This window comes from Coffea eugenioides, chromosome 5 (genome assembly GCF_003713205.1).
Source record: "Coffea eugenioides isolate CCC68of chromosome 5, Ceug_1.0, whole genome shotgun sequence".
Lineage (NCBI taxonomy): Eukaryota > Viridiplantae > Streptophyta > Magnoliopsida > Gentianales > Rubiaceae > Coffea > Coffea eugenioides.
In genome coordinates, this window is record NC_040039.1 from 51,562,622 (window position 1) to 51,581,874 (window position 19,253).

General features: G+C 38.9%; 3 protein-coding genes across 12 annotated transcripts; 1 reads left to right on the top strand and 2 right to left on the bottom strand.

Moving 5' to 3' along the window:
• Positions 1–370: 370 nt before the first annotated feature.
• Positions 371–4,819, bottom strand: LOC113770531 (uncharacterized protein At4g26450). 2 transcript variants are annotated; one of them, XM_027315011.1, is made up of 5 exons: positions 4,514–4,817; positions 2,244–4,202; positions 1,845–2,034; positions 1,593–1,647; positions 371–585 (listed from the first exon to the last, which is right to left on the bottom strand). In XM_027315011.1, exons 2-5 carry the CDS (start codon positions 4,127–4,129, stop codon positions 533–535), a joined length of 2,184 nt encoding a protein of 727 aa, XP_027170812.1. In that variant the 5' UTR covers positions 4,130–4,202; positions 4,514–4,817; the 3' UTR covers positions 371–532. The 2 variants fall into 2 exon arrangements, with proteins under 2 accessions (XP_027170812.1, XP_027170813.1); XM_027315012.1 differs by lacking the exon at positions 1,593–1,647 and having other exon boundaries at positions 4,514–4,819.
• Positions 4,820–6,568: 1,749 nt separating this feature from the next.
• Positions 6,569–12,693, top strand: LOC113772137 (chloride channel protein CLC-f). Of its 3 annotated transcripts, XM_027316698.1 has the most exons (9): positions 6,757–7,131; positions 7,674–8,073; positions 8,884–9,078; positions 9,361–9,815; positions 9,927–10,031; positions 10,842–11,078; positions 11,225–11,437; positions 11,630–11,862; positions 12,359–12,693. In XM_027316698.1, the coding sequence occupies exons 1-9, from the start codon at positions 6,757–6,759 to the stop codon at positions 12,414–12,416; spliced, it is 2,271 nt and encodes a 756-aa protein (XP_027172499.1). In that variant the 3' UTR covers positions 12,417–12,693. The 3 variants fall into 3 exon arrangements, with proteins under 3 accessions (XP_027172500.1, XP_027172501.1, XP_027172499.1); XM_027316699.1 differs by lacking the exon at positions 12,359–12,693 and having other exon boundaries at positions 6,569–7,131; positions 11,225–11,475; positions 11,630–11,714; XM_027316700.1 differs by lacking the exon at positions 12,359–12,693 and having other exon boundaries at positions 6,570–7,131; positions 11,225–11,454; positions 11,630–11,713.
• Positions 12,694–13,290: 597 nt separating this feature from the next.
• LOC113770551 (probable WRKY transcription factor 2) lies at positions 13,291–18,471 on the bottom strand. 7 transcript variants are annotated; one of them, XM_027315043.1, is made up of 7 exons: positions 18,191–18,469; positions 17,476–17,645; positions 16,671–17,205; positions 15,643–15,828; positions 14,462–15,294; positions 14,164–14,322; positions 13,291–14,055 (listed from the first exon to the last, which is right to left on the bottom strand). In XM_027315043.1, the coding sequence occupies exons 3-7, from the start codon at positions 17,127–17,129 to the stop codon at positions 13,500–13,502; spliced, it is 2,193 nt and encodes a 730-aa protein (XP_027170844.1). In that variant the 5' UTR covers positions 17,130–17,205; positions 17,476–17,645; positions 18,191–18,469; the 3' UTR covers positions 13,291–13,499. The 7 variants fall into 7 exon arrangements, with proteins under 7 accessions (XP_027170844.1, XP_027170842.1, XP_027170847.1 ...); XM_027315041.1 differs by having other exon boundaries at positions 17,416–17,645; XM_027315046.1 differs by having other exon boundaries at positions 16,671–16,972; positions 17,126–17,645; positions 18,191–18,468.
• Between the last annotated feature and the right edge of the window lie 782 nt (positions 18,472–19,253).

Genomic DNA, 19,253 nt, shown 5'->3' on the forward strand with positions numbered 1-19,253 from the left:
CCATGGTCGGCAGTATATAGCACTGACCCCGTTAGATTACCATCCTAAAAACCCAGCTAAGGCGCTCAATGCACAGAATAGACATATACTACATGATTTTCGTTGTAGGTGCAATATATCTCTTCAAATCTCTCAAAACCTGTAACTAATAACTCCAAAGCAGCAAGTGGGAAATACTTACAGCCACGGCAATCCAAAGAAATGCAACTCATGAGCCGCTACAGAAGATCATCGTTTAGGTTCAAGGCCTCTTAGCACTTGCTCTATTTCATAAGGTGGTTTCCCCAGCCAGGGAGCTCTGACTTTCCAGTACAAGAAGAAAATTGAAGAATGCAGTAAAAAAAGGGGGGGGGGGGGACAAATTTGTAGATACTACATGACATATGATATTACAACAAGATAATGTTAAAAGATTTGTATTCGCTACAATAAAACTAGAATTAAATTATTTTTTCTACATCCTAAACAATTGAGACCCAGCACACCAGCAACAATGTCATTAAACATTCAACCAACAGCAGAACACAATAGCTCAAAATGGTTTCCCATATTCCTGTGACGGCTGCTCCCAGACCCTCAAAAAGCCTACAAGAAAACCATTTTACTAGGCTTAGAGAGTGTGCATATCAATCAAGACAAAGAGCATCAGTAGTCTCGTCTCCAAGAAAATTGAATGTAAACTTGATTACTCTATGGCTCAATATTGAATAGTAGGCCACGATTATGAAATGCTTCAAATCGGATAATGATGGAGTTTCTTTCACAGAATCAGAACAAGAGAAACATTTTAACAAGCACTTGGAAATTCAATTACTGTTTTTTCTATATTAAACTCTGGGAGAGTGTACTCTTCAAAGTCATGCAAGCTAGAAAGCCATGACCGTGACATGCTCAAAGACACATAAGTGACAACCAAATGGAAATCAGTTGCTTGCTTGTAACAGGCAGGAGCACAAAGCCAAAAGCAACAACAAAATCTATCACCACGTTGGTTTCTGGGTATTGTCAGAATAGAGAACTGAGCTAATAGTAGACCGAAACAGTGAAAGTGTTTCGTGCACCTTTTCCTGGCACCTGTGACCGCTTCATCTGACCAATGAGATATTATAGCTAGCCATGATTTAATTTTATTTCAATGGGAACTAAATCCAAAAAGAAGAAACACAACAAAGACACCTGAGGGAAGTGAACCAATTATAAACAGAAAGATGAAAGAAAGCACACACAAAGTACACTGCTATAAATACCACGTTTCTTAAAAGTCATCAGGGTAAACTATTTTTTCACATATTTTTCAAACAGACTTCTCATGGGAATGATAAAAGAGGATGCACACTATTCTTGACATTTAACCACTCCCTTGTTATAGACACAGCCTATACTACACAAAAAGACACTGGCTAAAATGGTCCTTGCATATCACACTGGAACACTTCTCTTCCAGAACAAGTTCTATCTACACATAATGTTTTATATTGAGGTCAAGGCACATTAGCATGTATTTAAATACGAATTGTAACATGCCATCTAAACTAGATTAACCAACTACAAGCCTCATTAAAATGGAATAACAAACTAAAGTTCCAACATACTTATTGGTATTTCTCCGAGGGACATATAAATAGAATCATCGTCACCAAGAATCCCCTGAAACAATCAGCAACAATCATGCCATTTGTCAAAATGTCAATGGTAATCAATGCAGAGAATTGAAGATGGGGGAAAAAAAGAAGACAGTCAAATAAAGTTCTTATTTATGCGTCCATCATGCTCAGAGCCAATGATATGCATAATATCATCTCTAACTCATCCAAGCAAATATCTGAAGTGGTTCACTCTGATACCTCTCCATTATGAAGGCCCATTTCATTGTGCAGAGAATTCATGTCAGCTGGTACAGAGGAACAATTTGGAATATCATTTCCCAGCAACTCCGATATCATGAGTCCATAACCATCCTGGACATCAGGGATATCATTTGCATTGACAGAATTGTTGGAAAATCCAGCCAGGCCAGAGTACACATTTTCGGTTCTGTATAATTAAACAATGAAGCTTAGAAGAGTAATTCCATTTAGCTAGAACATATGAACAATATCAGATGCAGAAAGCATATAAAACACACAAAGCATAAATTGATCAAACATCAAAACCACAAAAACCCAATCAAAGAATAGTCACAAGAAAAAAGCTAAAAAAAATTTAGTACAACAATAGGAAACATACAGATGAAAGAAGCTTACCTTCTCTCAGAATTATTTGAGTCCTTGTCTTCTTGCGCTGAATCATTTTCTAAATCTATCACTTCAATGTCTTTGCCATCAACAATGCATTTACCATATCTATTAGATCCCCTAGGATTGTTGCTCATGGACAAATCAATATCAACAGGAATAGCTTGTTTCCCCTTTTCTGTGTCAGATGGGAAGATGAGAACTGGATTATTATCATGATTCTCATTAGCATCAGAAGCTTCCATAAGATTGAGGTCGCAAGTTTTGAATGAACCCGGAAATAGCTGCTTCTCTTCTGCATAGTCCATGCTTGGTCCTATATCACCTTTAGGATACAAAGAAATGCCTAACAACCTCTTATCATCAGAGGGCAGAGTTACTGCCTGACCTTCTGAGGTCGTTGGTTCTTCTGAAGTCTGTTGATTATCCAATGGGTCCAACGTGCTTATGCCGCCATCAGATTCAGCATCTTCAAAAGAAGCCAATTCTCTGGGCTTTTTACTTCCCATACTGGAGTTGCTATCATCTAGTGCTCGCTTTTCACCACGCTCCATCATCACTCTGTTGATCCCTCCAAAATCAGGTTCCTCATGCTCTTTTATTGAAGGTCTATCTAGGTAAGATACAGATGCCGTGCAGCCTCCTTGGACTGGAGAATATGATGTGCCCAATTTATCTCCAGGAGCTGGCACTGTCAAATTATCCAAGTTGAGTGCATTTGAATCATATGTATGATTTGATGAGCCATCTTCAGACAGATCATCAACATTTAAATCATCCGTATCTTTTTTAAAAGGTTTACCCTCATTAGGGCTCTCATCCACAATCATAGGACCAGGATCAACCTTTGCAACTCTAACTACCATCGAAGAACGAGGTCTGGTAGGAACTTTAGCAAAATGGCTAAGCTTTAGTAAATCACCATTCTTCTCACTCGAAGGGGCCCCCTCCCCCAAAGAAGCCACAATTGCCATGTCGTCCTTAGCGTTTTGTAGCCCCATTTGATCATCCTTAACGTCTTCTGCCTCTGCATTAGATACTTTTGTGTCGTCCTTCTCTATAGGTTCCTCACTGGTCTTCAATGGGAGATCTTTTGTGCTGGTAACAGCACTTGCTTTTGCATCATCTCTTGGCTCGTATTTTTCTGAGGCAGACTGCGTATTACCAACACTGTTACTTTCTTTGGCGCCAGCAACATCATTTTCTGGGGCTAGTACGGGAATGGAATTCTGTGACACACTGTCATCGTCATTACTGATCTGCTGCTCTTCCCGATGTCTTGAGAGGACATCACAGTCATCCTCCCCATCCACAGAAGCCCTAGACCTCTCAGACCATGATCCGCTTCTTCCAACATCTCGGCTCCAGTCAGAGCCATAGTTTTTGAAGGATCCATTTCTTCTCCTTCCTCTCAGAATGTTTTTTGAGTTGTACTCCTCCATATATCGTCTCCGACCAGGCCCCGAGTCAGGACCAGGGCCTCCCAAACGTGAGAGAGCCGACGTGCGACCCTCCAAAGAAAGCTGCTCAGCATCTCCCTCTTGCGCCCAAACCTGGTTCTTCAAACTACCATTTTGCGATTTCCCGGACAGTACATGGGCTGGCAGTAATCCCTTCGAAACTAGGTACTCAGCGGCTAACCTACCAGCTTCCATAAAAATGTCACCACCACCCTTTTGTGGCGGAGGAGGAGGAGGAGGAGGCTGTGACCGGTGCGACTGTCTCGACTGCCCGCGTCCAAACCCACCCCGAATATATCCCCTATACTCAGAATTGTAACCTCCATGACCTCTCATTGAACTCTCAGGCGAAATCCTGGACGTAGTGGCCACCCCACCCATCACCACTGCGTTAGCCCTGTATCCATTTCCCGGACTACGATTCCTTGCATGCATATTTGGACTCAATTGTCCGCAAATATCTGTCTACTCGTCCAAAGTAAGACCAGTTAATCAGTCCAGCAACTACCTTCAAAGGATAAAGTAAATAAATCAATATCAACTTCTAGTCACAAATGTCCCCCTGCCAGAAGGGTGGAAAGAAAAACGCTTTCTGAAGAATTACGCTATAACTAAGTCTTGAACAATACTCTAATTTATCGCATGACTCAGTCAATTAAGTAAAAATGGTAAAGATTGAATCTTTAACAGTCCCCTGAAGTCAAACTTGAAGATCAAGATCAGAGAGTCAAAGAATCAAGTTCGAGCTGAACAGATCTGGTAGACTGGGGAATCAACAAGAGTTAACGCAGTAGCAGCATGGGTGGCGATGGTTGTTACCTCTTTGAGTGAAGCAAATGGTTGGGAAAAGTTGGTTGTTTTCTTTGTAAGTTGAGTTTCCAAAGCTGAGGATGAATATTTAGGGTTTGTCAGATCCTGAGTTCACATCCCCAAATCTCATTTCAATCCGACCTTTATCATCACAAACATTTCAACACAATCAATCGATCAATAATATGACAAAGATGCAGAAAACAAAAACCAGACATGTATGCGTGCGTATATATATTGGGGAATTTTTTTTGTACAGTTCAATCTCAGTGAATTCGCCACGCCCGGTTGTCCTGGGCCAGAAATTTTGATTAGGTCAACTGTGCCAGAGACGCTTGTAATTTTAAATTTGCGTGGAATATAGAGATTAGAGAAGATAATATAAATATATATAAAGTTTCGAAAAAGCGTGATTCGATCATGTGGGGATTTTTTTTTTAGGTGGAGATATATAATAATTGTCTCCTATACTACGCCTATGGCAAGTGTATTGGGTGCTTATTTTTAAAAATAAATTTGATTTTTCTTTATCATTGTACTTACCTTTCTTCCCTTTCTTTTTTTTTCTTTTTTGTTCATTTTTGGCTTTACTTTTTTAGGAGGATAAAGGCCTCTCTATATAAACATCGTCCAATTGTATAAACTAATATAATTTTAGTGTCTACTAATACGATCTTGACGTAATCTTAAGTTTTGCATCAATTTTGAATAAAATTTATATTTATATCTGAGTTGTTCGTGTGTGTACAGAATGTTAGGTCCATTTATATAATTAGACAAAATTGGAACTAAAGAGACCTTATTTCTGATTTGAGATTGGATAATTAGGGGTGTGGTTCCATAAAATTGTTGTATTTCTTATATTATTTATTGCATAAGCATACAATATTATAATATTAGTGAAAATTTAATGCAAATAAATAAAAATATTTTATGGGTACTCATACAACAATTAATGATAGTTGTGTTTTGTTATTTTTGTTCTTTTATATGGTTCCCTATATTTTGCACTAAAAGTGATGATGTTTTGCAATTATTGTTATTTTTTGGCTACGCACCTCATGGTTTTCACACATCTAAAAACTCCAATTTTGCAACACTAGTGCTAAAATTTTAAGAATTATTATGATGAGATAAAGTATATAAGTTTTCGCCTTATACCAGGAAAAAATTATACTATATACCTACTTCTATACTTCTCCTTTTGGTTTTACTCCAAGGAATGCAAGTATACTGAAATTTACAGTATCCCAGTTTTGCACATTGCCGGTTAGCTGTCATCCTGCCCTCTGTCGTTGGCTTTTGTCATTTTAACCGTCAATTTTTCCTTATCCCCCGTTTTAAAATCCAAAAAAACAAAAATGAAAAGAAAACCTGACCATCTCAAATCTGAAACCCAAACATAATTTGTCTTATTCTAGTTGGCCAACTAATTTCAATAATTAAAAAAAACTCATTTCAATAAAAGATTGCTCACCAAATCATAAGGACACGTATTTAAAAATTTTTAAATACATTTCTCGATTAACTTAAATAAAATATCAAACTAAATGCGATACACATTAATTTTTTTGACAACACATACACATATCAAAATTACATTTCTCAAGCCAAATCAAACATCATGGCAAATTAATTTTGAGAGGTTGGCTTGTTTAAATTGCAAGTTTTTTAAGAAAAAATTTAAAAACATTTATGTGACGTATTTTTCAATCATTTTGCTTACATCACATCATTAAAATATTTTTTTTTCCATAAAAACTTTGAAAACTCCAGTCCAAACGAGCTTTTAATTTTCCTCCGATCCAAATCCGCTCTTAATCTTCTTTTTTTTTTTTTTTTTTACTATCACGTTAAAATTTTTCAACTCTCTTCAGGATGCACGCCTCTAATCATAAATTCTTGCCCATCCCTAATAATCCCAGTCTGACCCAAAAAAAAAAAGGGAAAAAGAAAGAATAGAAATTGTTCAATATCGAAACTAATAAGTAACTTCAAAGTCAACAAAAAGAAAAACTGAAAAGAATGAAAAAAATACAAGTCCCGAAACGAGAGAAAATAAATGACTTCAATTAATTACTCCTATCTCAAAGCCTCCTCTGCATTTCTTCAATCCACTAAACAAGATTCGTCTTTAATTCCAGTTAATTAGTTTAATACTAATAATAATACGGAGCAGCATAGCAGCATAAATTGTAGTATTCAAAATATATGAATGGCGATGTAAGAAGTGAATCGGCGAGGAGTGGAATATGTCGGGAAGCGAGTACGGCGACCGCAACGTACTATTGCGCTCCAATTCCTCGGCTTCGGAAGACGATTTAGAAGCTCAGCCAACTCCCCGGAGCGGTAACAAAGGCATTAAAGATCTATTAAAGCGTTTGGATGGAGGCTTTTCTAATCGCAGATTTATTAGTTTTAATCGGCGGTCTTTCGACGGTAACCGCCACCACCAGCTACAGCAGAATTCGGTTCACTCTCATTCGCATTCGGATCCCGGTGTAAGTGGTGATGCCGGTGATGAGGAAATGCTAGGCGATTTCGCTCCGCCTGAGTGGGCGTTGCTGCTTATTGGATGCCTTCTTGGTTTAGCTACTGGTCTTTGTGTTGCCGCCTTTAACCGTGGGGTTAGTTGGAAAAATCTTCTCCTTAAACAAAATTGTTCCACATAAGCAAAATTTTGTGAATTGTTGAATTTGTTACGCAAAATTGGATGTTTTGGTTTGATCTGGATCTGATGTTTCTTTTCAATAATGTGGAATGAAGAAGTAGTGTTGTTGAGCTGAATTTGATATGAATTTGGAAATAAGGTCTCTGTCTATGTTAAGTTGCTGCATATGCTCAACCTTTATGTAATGAAAATTAGGTGCGATTTGTAAAATATATCTGTTTTATGTCGTGTTTATAATCCTGACAATTAGTCAAAACTTAATTTGTACTCATATCCTACCTGGTTGTTTTATGTATGCATGTGGACGAGCAGGCTGCCAAAGTTATGATGTAACCTTGCAATGTACTTTTCTCTTTTATCCAATGCTATTTTCTTACCTGATTTTGAGTTGCAGTTTGCCAATGCTTGCTTGATTTCATTTCAAAGGTCCAATGCTTCCATCTAAGGATATTGTGTTGTGTTGCTTCTATGATGGTGATATTGGGGGACATTGTGTAGGTGCATGTGATTCATGAGTGGGCATGGGCTGGCACTCCTAATGAGGGTGCTGCATGGCTACGTTTACAGAGGCTAGCTGATACTTGGCATCGAATACTATTGATACCGGTCTTGGGTGGAGTAATTGTTGGCATGCTGCATGGTTTACTTGACATATTGGGTCAAATACAGCAGTCCACTTCTCAGGGACAGGGATTTGATGTTCTTGCTGGAATATTCCCGACAGTAAAAGCCCTCCAAGCAGCCATAACTTTGGGCACTGGGTGTTCTTTAGGTCCTGAAGGCCCCAGCGTAGATATTGGAAAATCATGTGCTTATGGTTGCTCAGTAATGATGGAGAACAACAAGGAAAGGAGAATAGCTCTTGTAGCTGCTGGTGCTGCCGCTGGAATCTCTTCAGGTATGCTGTCTCTGTTGCTCTGATATTTTGCCTTCATTGCAAGATATTTGGAGAATCTCTCTTCTCTAGAATATTATGCCTTCTATGTGTTTTATGAGAATTATGGCACACTTACTATCTATGCTTTTTTAGGAGAAAAAAAAAGGTTGTATCTTCCAGTTCTTTGTTTGTCTAATGGTTATTAACACTGGATGCATCAATATGGTTTATTGATTCTCAATCTCTCTTAGGTCAGTCCTACATGCACAAATAACTAAATCAGGCTGGGCAAATAGCTAATTTTTTGAATAGGTACCAATTAACTTCATGATTTCTCGTCACATTTTTACTTTGGTTTATGGATGTCTAACGGATCAGTTGTGAGTTAATATACCACTGTGGCAAAGGTTTGAGGTTGAGTTTAGTAGGAGATGCTGTATGCTAGCCAGGTGGGGTACTGCAATGTTTTTCGTTGTGGGGAACCAATAGTTCGTGGAACCAATGACAATTTGACTGGTGCTTGGGCAGTAAAATTTGACTAGAGATAGAGGATGTCTACGATTTCAGTTCGTTTGAAGAGAGAGTAATGCTGTTCCTTGAGTGTTGCAGGGGGTGGGTTGCTGGATTAGGGAAATCTTCTATTTGATTACGTTACTTTTTTCCTTTCTTCCCTCCAAATTCACAGGTTAATTCTGATTGCCACAAAAGACTAGGTATTAAAATATTAAAAATGGCGTACTGCCTATTGACATGATTGTTGATGATTAAAACCTCTTCCTCAGTTCTCCCTCCAGTGATGAGATCATTTTTTTTCCCTTTCTTGTCCTGTAGGTTTCAATGCACCAGTTGCAGGCTGTTTCTTTGCTATTGAAACTGTTTTAAGGCCTCTTCGTGCAGAAAATTCTCCTCCATTTACAACTGCAATGATAATCTTGGCGTCTGTTATCTCATCCACGGTATCAAATGCTGTTCTTGGAGAGAAACAAGCTTTCACAGTGCCCACGTATGAATTGAAATCTGCTGCTGGTATTTGATCTAATTCTAGTTTAAGTTGTTATAAGTAGATAAGATGCACTGGGATAAGGGTTTCCTAGCCTGATATATCTTGAAGTATGTTCTTTTTACTCCATTATTGATTCTTGCCTCTGTTAAAGTGTAATCCACATTCTAACCACCTCCAAGAAAAGTATTGACAGTGGTGGTTTAAAGGAGTGACTGTGTTTTTTGTTTCATGTAGCTTATTGCTGTCATTTTGTCTGAGTGCTAAGTGTCTCTGAACCTTAAAATGTGTAAACTTTTCCTCTGCAGAGCTACCATTATACCTTATATTGGGAATGCTTTGTGGAGTAGTAAGTGTGGCTCTCACTTACTTGGTTGCTTGGTTCACTAAAGCATTTCAGTTCATGAAAGATAGATTTGGAATCCCTGATGTCGTTTGCCCTGCTATTGGAGGTTTGGGAGCTGGGATTATAGCTCTTAGATACCCTGGAATACTTTATTGGGGTTTCACTAATGTTGATGAAATTCTGCATACTGGGAAGACTGCTTCAGCACCTGGTATTTGGCTTTTAGCACAATTATCTGCTGCAAAAGTTGTGGCAACTGCTCTTTGTAAAGGTTCTCACCTTGTTGGTGGCTTGTATGCGCCAAGCTTAATGATCGGTGCAGCTGTGGGTGCTGTTTTTGGAGGTTCTGCTGGGGAGCTAATCAATTCAGCTATGCCAGGAAATGCTGCTATTGCCCAGTCACAGGCATATGCATTGGTATATTTTGCTATTATTGCCACACACTAATTTAAGATATGACCATTTTTTTCTGTGAAATTTGACAGTTCATTGCTTATTTAATCATTTACATGATTCATAATAATGTAGGTTGGAATGGCTGCTACACTAGCTTCAGTTTGTTCAGTGCCTTTGACTTCAATTCTTCTACTGTTTGAATTGACAAAAGATTACCGAATATTGCTTCCTCTCATGGTAAGTCTTAGTAGTTTGCAAGTCGCAATGGAAATTCTTTCAATGTGTGCTTTAAGAAATAAGCCTGGATCCAGTTTCTTCATGCAGTCTACTTGTCTTATAGTTCCTACTTTTTTGTTCACGATCTAACTTTCTGAAATTTCTGGGAGTTTGTAACCCTTAGTTTAGAAGCTAATATTGGAGTTTAAACTCCAAGAAATGAAAAATGAAAATTAGGTCGTGCTTTATTCCAGTTCTGTAGCCTTCAGATAATTTTTCATATTTTCCAACTTCTTGATAGTTATGGCCCTCAAACACTAGAATTGTGTGAATAACATGCTCAAAGTTCCTTCATTAAGAGCGACAGAACTGAGTTTTTGTTCATCCCACATGACAATGCTTGCATAAATCCGGATTTTCACTATTGTGGTTCTCCTATGACATTTTAAGATAACCAATGTAGGATTCTGATGGCACTTGTGATGTGCACCTTCTACTCGTGAATGTGACAAAAAAAGTAAGTTGGGAAGTTGGTATACAATATTAGTGTTCTAGATCAACAACAAAGTCTTCTGGATGTGTTCTTTTTGTTCTGGAATCTCAGAATCAATTCCTCTACCTTTTATGAAGATAAAACGTGACAAAGTGGCAATTATTCCCGAACTCTGTTTTGTTGCTTCAAAGTGGATAAGTTTGTGATGGTAATGCGTGTTTTTCTGGTTGATGACTAATGCTAATCCTTGCCACTGGAGTAATTAGTGCCTTGTAATGTGATTTGATTTTGTCATCATTGCTTGCTTTCTCATCTAGTAGTTAAATTCATCTATTTAGGGGGCCGTTGGATTGGCTATATGGGTGCCCTCTGTGACAAATGAATCTAAAGACACAGAGCTATCAGATTCAAAGTCTTCGGCAAGAAATTATTCAGTTATCTCACCTAATGAAGACAAAAATGAGGAAGGAAGTTGGGGGCAAACTGACGAAGGAAAAGAAATGGAACTTTCTGTTGTTGGAAATCCCAGTAATTGTGCTGGAATGGATGGTGAATTTCTTCTGGAGGATCTGAAGGTGTATTTTTTTTTTTTAAACTAGAGAAGAACCAGATTTTTCATGTTTTGTATCTTTGTTTATCTGATTTTGCTTGAAGCAAAGCTTTCTCAAAGCATCTACCAATTGTGCTAAATGTCACCAAATGCATTTCTTGCTGCAATCAGGTATCTCAGGCTATGTCAAATGACTTTCCGAAGGTCCCTCCGAACCAAACTATTAAAGAAGCTTTGAAATGTATGTACGATGGTCAGCAGAATTGTGTCCTTATTGTTGATGCTGAAAATTATTTGGAAGGAATTTTAACTTACGGTGACATTAAGCGGTTTCTCTTCAAGAATTCTGGTGATGCTTCCAACAGTAATTCATCACTTCAAGATGTATGTGAAGTGAATTGGTACTGTGAAACAATTATTTGGTGCGTGCATGTGTATGTGTGTGCCTGTATGAAATGTCAGTCTGTCCTTTTCTCAGTTAGTTTTCTGCTTGTAGGAGATGATGACCAACCTGCCCCGTCCTGTGTGTCTCTCTGTATGTGTGTGTTACAGTGTCATGATTGATTTTTTTGGCAGGTGAATACATGTTCAGTTTCTTCTATATGCACCCGAGGAATAAGCTACCGTGGAAGGCATTGTGGACTTCTAACCTGTTATCCAGATACTGACCTGTCAATAGCAAAGCAGCTAATGGAGGCCAAGGGAATTAAGCAACTGCCTGTGGTCAAACGTGGATCAGACTTCCAGAAAGAAAGAAAGCGGAGAGTTCTTGCTGTTCTTTTGTACGATTCAATCCAAAATGCTCTCAGGTGCAAGTTTATTTTATTATAGCAACACTTTTTTGGCTTGGTTTTACCTTTTGTTCTAGTCTTGCATAATACTTACCAGAGAAACATCTCATTACGTCAAAATGGGAGTCAAAACATTTTGTTCTTTTTTGTTGTGTTTACAAAATTGTGACATCTCTCCTCGGCTTGCATTCACATTATTAGTCAATAGGATCATGTGGGGCAGACATTTTTCTTTTTTTATTTGTTCTTAAACAGCTCTGACTTAAAATCAAGTTGGAAAGGTTGAAATACTAACGAGCTATGCCAATCTTTCTTTTAATTGGTGATTTAAGTCTATCCTAGAGTGGTTAAATTGCGATTTAATGGTTTCTTACTGCTGCTTCTTCCTCTTTAATGGGTTATAGGGTGGGATTTTTCCAATTTTTCTCTTTCCAAATGTCTACAAGAATGTTTAAACTTCACCATTGCTTGTGTTTTTTCTTACGTTGTATTTTGATTTCTTGGGCTTTCATAGAGATGAGATAGATCGGCGGAGATCAGTTGGTCAGCAGAGACTAGAAAACAATCAGTGATTGGAAATGGCCAACTATTGATGACATGGTCCTGATGGCTGTTAGAGCTTGTTCCGCCAAATGCCCAGGTGCAACTCAAGATACAGGAGCCTATTTTCTTTTTGAGTTTTGGCTTCAGACGGCTTCATCTCGGGACAATTGAGTCTGGTTGTCCTTTAATGGATGTGTCCAGAAATGTAATTGTATTACGAATTAAAAGCATAAAATACAAGTTGATCGTCACTGTTTGGAAGACAGGAAGGCATATAAAAAGATTCTGATGCAAATTATACTGCTACATCGTTTTTCCGAAAAAGGAAATGGAGTTGGGCTGCTTCATTTTCCGCCGACTGGTGAAATGAGTTTCCGAAACTGCCCATTAGTCAGGCTGGGAATTACGTTCCGTCGCAGGATATTGGCACAAGATTCTTGGGAGGATCCTTGCCCTTGGACTCCTTCCACTAGTTTTGTAGAGTCCACCAGATACTGGTTCGATAATAAATATACTGAAAAAACCACGAAATTAATTTTTGGGGGAAGTTGAAAGTTTCACATGTTGATACCCTAATCCTAAGCTGTTGACGTAACTGCTCTTAGGCCTAACATATGCGCAACGATGTGATAATGCGTTTTGTTTTCATAACACAAAAGGAGACGTTCATGTGGACAGCCCCTCGACTTTGCTTTGCTGTGGACGTTCTAAAATACACTTCGACTTTGAACCCAGCAGTTAAAATGACTTTCGCAAAACATAAAAAATCATTATTGAAATTTGAGAGAATTCCATTATAAGGTGCTGATCACCCTTGAGGGTAAAAACAGTATGATTTATTAGCGAGGCACCAGCGTAGGCTGCGAAGAGTTTCTGAGTGAGTATTAACTTTATACTAGATGGTGTGATAAATCCAACAAATTTACTGTAATGCTGAGATATACATAGTTTCCACATTGAAAAGAATGAACATAGGACGCGGCGCTATATGATATACCAGAAAAAAAAACAAAAAAAAAAAAAAGAACTCCCCATAAGTTACTTCTTGTAAGGTCAATATTTCTACTTCCTTTCTCCTGAAGGTAAGCAAAAAAACTCGTTAACATGTACATCTATGGTCCGAGGGGCAACCTACTCATGTGATAAACCGATGAGCCATTGGAGAGGTTCAATCCAGGATCTGACATAGGCTCCATCTTAGGTTCTCCTTTGGGAAGCATACGACCCATTTCATTCATTGGACGTGGCTGCCCTAGATACGGATGAACTGGGAGAGCAGGTATTTTGCCTTGATTAGGAGGACCCAATCCAGCCAATGTCATATTGGGTAATCCCTGTTGGTTCATTCCAAAACCAAAGCCATGAGTAGGCCCTAGAGGGGGCCTCCCAGGCAAGGCAAATGAACCAAGAGGAGGCCTTTCAAATTGTGCTATGCAGTTATGAAGTTGTGAGGGCTCAGGCCTGTGCACATGACTTTGAACAGCAGCACCAGCTTGGGCAGGAAGGGTGCCGGAAATCCCAGAATTAACATGACTGCTGTTTCGAGCTGCAGGAACGTCATGATTGTGCTTCCCTTCATACGTAGTTATAACTGATTTCAGGTCGTGTGAGGCCCTCTCCACATGTTTCCTGACTGTGCATCCTGCACTCGTGCATTTGTAGTAACTCCTGCATTAAAAAAAATGACATACCACCACTTCTGGGGTCAGCACTGCAGTATAATTACCACTCTGTCTGCTCCTATATTAATCTACAGCTAAGAAGAACAAAGTGAACCTTGGATTAGGGTTTCCTTTCACAACTTTTTGCCCATACTTGCGCCAGCGGTACCCATCGTCGAGGATATCCACCTCACTGGTGGTTTGGACAACCACCCTAGGCTCCCTGATGGCTCTGGTGGCCCCACTCATGTCAGTTGCATAACTCTCAATTTTCCTAAAATAGTAACAAGTTCATTGTATGCAGCCTTTGATAGGTTTCATAGACATAAGAATGTCATTGAATCTTGCAATAGAAATCTAGTATAAACTCAGGCTCGTCATTTAATTAGTAAGACAGAGGAAAATGAAAGAACCTTCTTTTGGACTCTGACTCATCTCCTTCATCATAGCCTAATGAAACACTGCCATGTGTCCCACGGTCCTCATCATCTTCATCATTTGAAAAAGTAGAAGATCCATCTACTCCATCTCCTGATTCAAGTTGGCTGCCATTCTGAGCCTGTAAAGAGGTAGTTCCGTTGCCATATTCTGGACCCAATGCGGCAGATGATGTCTCCTCAAGATTGTCATGCCTCCAGTCAAAATTTCCTTTTTGCATGGTTGTCCATCCAGGATTGCCATCGGCACCCATTGCAACTTGCTCACTATTCTCTACCTGCAAGTCACTAAGTGTGTTGGAGGATCCAAGAGCAGATCTGCGGTTGGGCGGAGGTTTTGGATGGTTATGTGCCCCCTTGTAGATGATCTCTGTAATGTGACCCTCTTGTGATCTTTCCACTTTTTTCTTGACCGGGCAGTTTGGATGCGTGCACTTGTAATAACTCCGTGGATATTCACTTCCTTTTACTTGTTTCTGGCCATATTTTCTCCAATTATAACCATCTTCAGCTGGGGCACCACTAATATTTTGATCTCCACCTCCCCTTTGATCTGCATCATCTTCTTGCTGCTCATCAAGAGGTGGAGAATGCTCTGAACCACCACCTACATTTTGGAAGGAACTTGGTTCTGACAAGATATCATTGTGTACAGTATCCTTTGCAGCAGATGGTCTAGAAAAATCAGCTGGCTGATTCAATGCGGCAGATTTAGCATGTTCGACACTTCGAGGTGGAAGTGTGTTTCCTGACTGTACTGAAACCTCAATGCTCGGGAAAGGTTGCTGAGGAAGATTGGTTGAGGTTATCTACGTATGGAAATGAACAAAAATTTTAAAACCTGAATGAAATGTACTGCTTCTTGCTTAATTAAAATTTTGGAAAAGTACAAGAAACATTAAAATTTTACTCCGCCATATCAAAATTAGAAAAGAAAGAAAAAACTGGCAATGTGCAAACATTACACATTATTTTGCTTCATAAATTGTGGATCATTTCCATACCAAATTGCTAAATCAGTACAGGCCCACTTGACATGTTTACATGTTTGTGTTCCAAGAAGGATATAGGCAGTATTAAATCTTACGTTCTCCTCTACAAAAGATTTTTTTTTTTTTTGGCATTGCAGGGGAGGGGCAGGAGGAGAGAGAGAGTACCCTGTTGGATGCACCAAAGAAAAGAGGGGGACCAGACTCCAGAATGGGCCTAAATGCAAAGGATGAAGTGTTCACATTCTGAAAACAGTTCTCTTTGCTCTTATCAGGAAACTCGGTCACTGTTGCGTTTCGGCTGCTGCCGCTCATGAGAAATCCAAGCTTTCCAGTAGTTGGAGATGGCTGAACCTGCAGCATGAAAAGTCAAGGTATACTGAAAGGAACAAAAAAAGTAAGAACGTCCTGCTTGACAGCTCAGAACATTGTAGTGCCAAACTAAATTTAGCTGCCATAAAAGAAGCGACAGAAACACTTGAAGGATGAAAATCCAAACACTTTCCATGACAGCAAGTTGACTCGTATAGCATCTGTGTTTGGTATTGAGAAAATAGATACCAGATAATTGCCTGGTTCACTTGATGACAAAAATACCATACAATCATTGCATGATAAACGAAGACAAAGATATAATTGCAAAAATGTTAAAGCAACTAATTCCCAAAGGATATCCATAATGGAAGATAATAGTTTAAATTTTCAGTAACTTCAAATCCGGCTTCAGAGGCAGCTACGAAGCTCAGGAGACTGTCCTACCAACTGCCTTGAGTCCCGAGATATTAATAGGAAGATATTAGACATCAGAATTTTTTCAAACTGTTGCCTTTTGCTCCATTTTCAGCTTGATAAATTACTTCATGTTATATACATCTGATTAACAAGTTGCACAATTGTCATCGGTATAAAATTGCAGGACGAAATGCTATAGTCCATGGAAACACAAACTATCATAAGGCAAGACACCACCTCATCAATCTTGCTATTTTGTTTACTGAATATAGAAGTTGGCCCAAAAGGATAAGCCTCTGAACACAAAAATATACACATACCTAGCACTTTCCGCCCCTTCCATCTTTTAGTCAATTTAAAAACACTTTTTTCATAACGTTCATACGAGTGGATGTACAGTGCTTGTTTATGGTATAAAAAAAATCATATAGTTCAACTAGAAAGAATCTAAATTTTGGGCTTACCAGAGAGTTAGTTAAAAAGACAGGAGAGTCTAGCAAGGTTGTTGGGCTGAGACCAGGAGGAATTGTTAAGTAAGGTGACCGGACCTCCAGGTTCTGTGATAGGTCAGGAGGTCTGATGCTTTCCGTATTCAACCTTGGGGCATTAAATCCAGCTCTAGCTGCCATCCTTTCCATAAGACCCCCGCGAGAGCTCATCCTTTGCTCAGACATTGAACTAAACTTACCTGTTTGATCAACAGCAGCACCACCTTGTGATCCATCCTTTTGATCAGAACTAGCAGATGCACTGTGCTCTACAGGCCCTGGAAAAGAGAATCCAGCTTTATTTTCACTGGTGGGTTCAGCAACCATCCTTAAACTAACATCATCACCCAACAACGTCGAAAATAGAGCTCGTGGACTTGGGCTAGGAGGCATCCAATCCCCAATAATAGCAACATGGTCATCAAACTCACCCATAAGAACTTCCTTTGGTGATGGCTACTCAAATCCAGATCGAATCCAAAATAATCAGCCGCATTCAATACACACAATCCTGAAAAAGGATCAATAAACAAAATAAAGATCAAGTTTCGAGGCAAGTGCTGTTGTAGTCAGTCAAGAGGAGGACCAGTAAAAGAATTTTTCAAGAGAAATGTGTTCGTGGTTATCATCCTTAACGTGGGTAAAATACTTAAGGGAGTGGAGACTGGAGAGGTGGGATATAAGGTGCCACCATCTCACTCCTCCAAAAGCGCCTCCCTACCAAAATTCCTCCCCCAGACACTAACAGTAGGAATAGCACCCAAAATGGTTCTTTCTCCACCTCTCGAACTCTGTCGCTGTGACTATCATCATAATACTCATTATCCAGGTTGACACAAGCAAAGCCTACAAATTGGGGTGCCAGATGAAAAGGTTCCATTTCCATTGGCCGGTAAGAAGTAGTAAGACACTATCTCAAGACAATATCTTCTCTAGATAATCAATATCCTCCTGCATATCAAGTCATCAACACACTGAATACAACATTAAAAATTTCTCACAAATAATCCGTAAATCCACAACCTCTTAAAGGTCCATGGAAAAAAGGGGAAACTAACTGGAATCAAGCATGCTAAGGAAGACACCTGATAACTCATACTTTGTAGGAAACTCCATTAGACATTTCCTTGTATATCAACCAAAACCACAAAGTTCTTTAAGGCAACCTCAATAAAAATCGAAACTTTACAAAGATCTACAGCATGAGAACATCAACAAAACACAAAATGAACAGTATCACTTCATTGATCATGGCAGCCAAGATCTATTAATAAAAAAAGAATTGGAGGAAATATGGAAAATCGCAAGATAGCCAAATTATTTCTTTTCATGGGGAATCCGATACTTGAAATCCACAGTACCTCTAAGTTGAAGAAGGAAAACAAGCGGATGACCCAGATAGAAAAACTTCCCCAGAATCAAGAATTTAGCAAAAGCAGTACAAGAATTAATGATTCAAAAATGATGATCAAAAAAATAATATAAGAGGAATGTACCTGCTAAAAACAGAGAAAGGGAGGGGCAGTCAAGGGAGGAAACAAAAATGATGTATTGAAGGAGACACTTTTCTGACCCGCCCTCAGATTATTTTCAGCTCAGCTTAAGCCTTAATGGGGTTTTTTTTCCATTTATGTAAGAAAGTCCTTCTTCAAAGAAAATGAAAGAAAAAGCATCCCACTTCCACCTTCTCATCAACTTCTTTCACCCCTTTTCTCTCTCTCTCTAGAAAATTGGGTTGGAAAAAATATGATTATGATTGCCTTGGAGAAAGGAAAAACAAGCAAATCAATACTCAATAGTGAATTTCAACAAAGAAAAGTGGGGTTTGTTTGGGTGTAATGGTGGTGGACCTCAATATGGTTTTTGGATTCTTTTGAGAAAGAGATATGGGAGGAAGGAAAAACTCCAAAAAGGAATTGGGAAGACTGACTTTCGTTTTCTCTTTTTCTTTTCTTAATCTCTACTTAGGCCTTGTTTGCCGCAAGGCCCGCAACAATTGAAGTGTTATCAAAACTTTTTTAATAAATAAAAGAAATTTCTTGTAGGGGTGAGATTTAAGAATCGAAGTGTAGATAAGGGATTCGAACCACGTACTTTTAGTCTTTAGAGTTTCGATTTTAGCAATTTTAAAACGTCAGAATTTGTAATTTTATTTGCCTAAAGGGTGCTTCAGGAATTTTTTTTTCTCGCAAGTAGATAAGAACACAGGCATACAGTTAGATTAACACTCAGAGAGTCACCAAAGAACGGCCCAAATTTTGTGCATAAAAATGGTGTGCCGAAATTTTGTCATTAGACAAAATGATGTGCCAATCTAGCCTCTAACGCTACTACAATATGATAAAGAATGCTGCTGTCTCTTGATTAAATGGTTTGGCTGGGCACTCTGGTCAGCAGTGTGGAGTCAAGGTCCTCAAAGGAGCCTCTTCGGCATTAATTTGGGAGAAATTGGTCAAGTTTGACTGTCCATTCTCGTGAAGCCATGTGGATGCGGAGGGTTGACTGCAATCAAAGGAAGGGACATTATTGGCTGATACCAAGTTTGGGAAGTAATTTAAT

Coding starts and splice junctions, on each gene's coding strand:
- LOC113770531 (XM_027315011.1), bottom strand. CDS start 4,129: ATGCATGCAAGGAATCGTAGTCCGGGAAATGGATACAGGGCTAACGCA. Junction 1,648..1,844: donor TGGGCCTTCATAATGGAGAG/GTATCAGAGTGA, acceptor TGATTGTTTCAG/GGGATTCTTGGTGACGATGA. Junction 586..1,592: donor CCTCGGAGAAATACCAATAA/GTATGTTGGAAC, acceptor GTTTTCTTGTAG/GCTTTTTGAGGGTCTGGGAG.
- LOC113772137 (XM_027316698.1), top strand. CDS start 6,757: ATGTCGGGAAGCGAGTACGGCGACCGCAACGTACTATTGCGCTCCAAT. Junction 9,079..9,360: donor TGAATTGAAATCTGCTGCTG/GTATTTGATCTA, acceptor TTTCCTCTGCAG/AGCTACCATTATACCTTATA. Junction 11,438..11,629: donor GTAATTCATCACTTCAAGAT/GTATGTGAAGTG, acceptor TTTTTTTGGCAG/GTGAATACATGTTCAGTTTC.
- LOC113770551 (XM_027315040.1), bottom strand. CDS start 17,129: ATGGGTGAGTTTGATGACCATGTTGCTATTATTGGGGATTGGATGCCT. Junction 15,829..16,670: donor TCTTTTTAACTAACTCTCTG/GTAAGCCCAAAA, acceptor TTCATGCTGCAG/GTTCAGCCATCTCCAACTAC. Junction 14,056..14,163: donor AAAGGAAACCCTAATCCAAG/GTTCACTTTGTT, acceptor TTTTTAATGCAG/GAGTTACTACAAATGCACGA.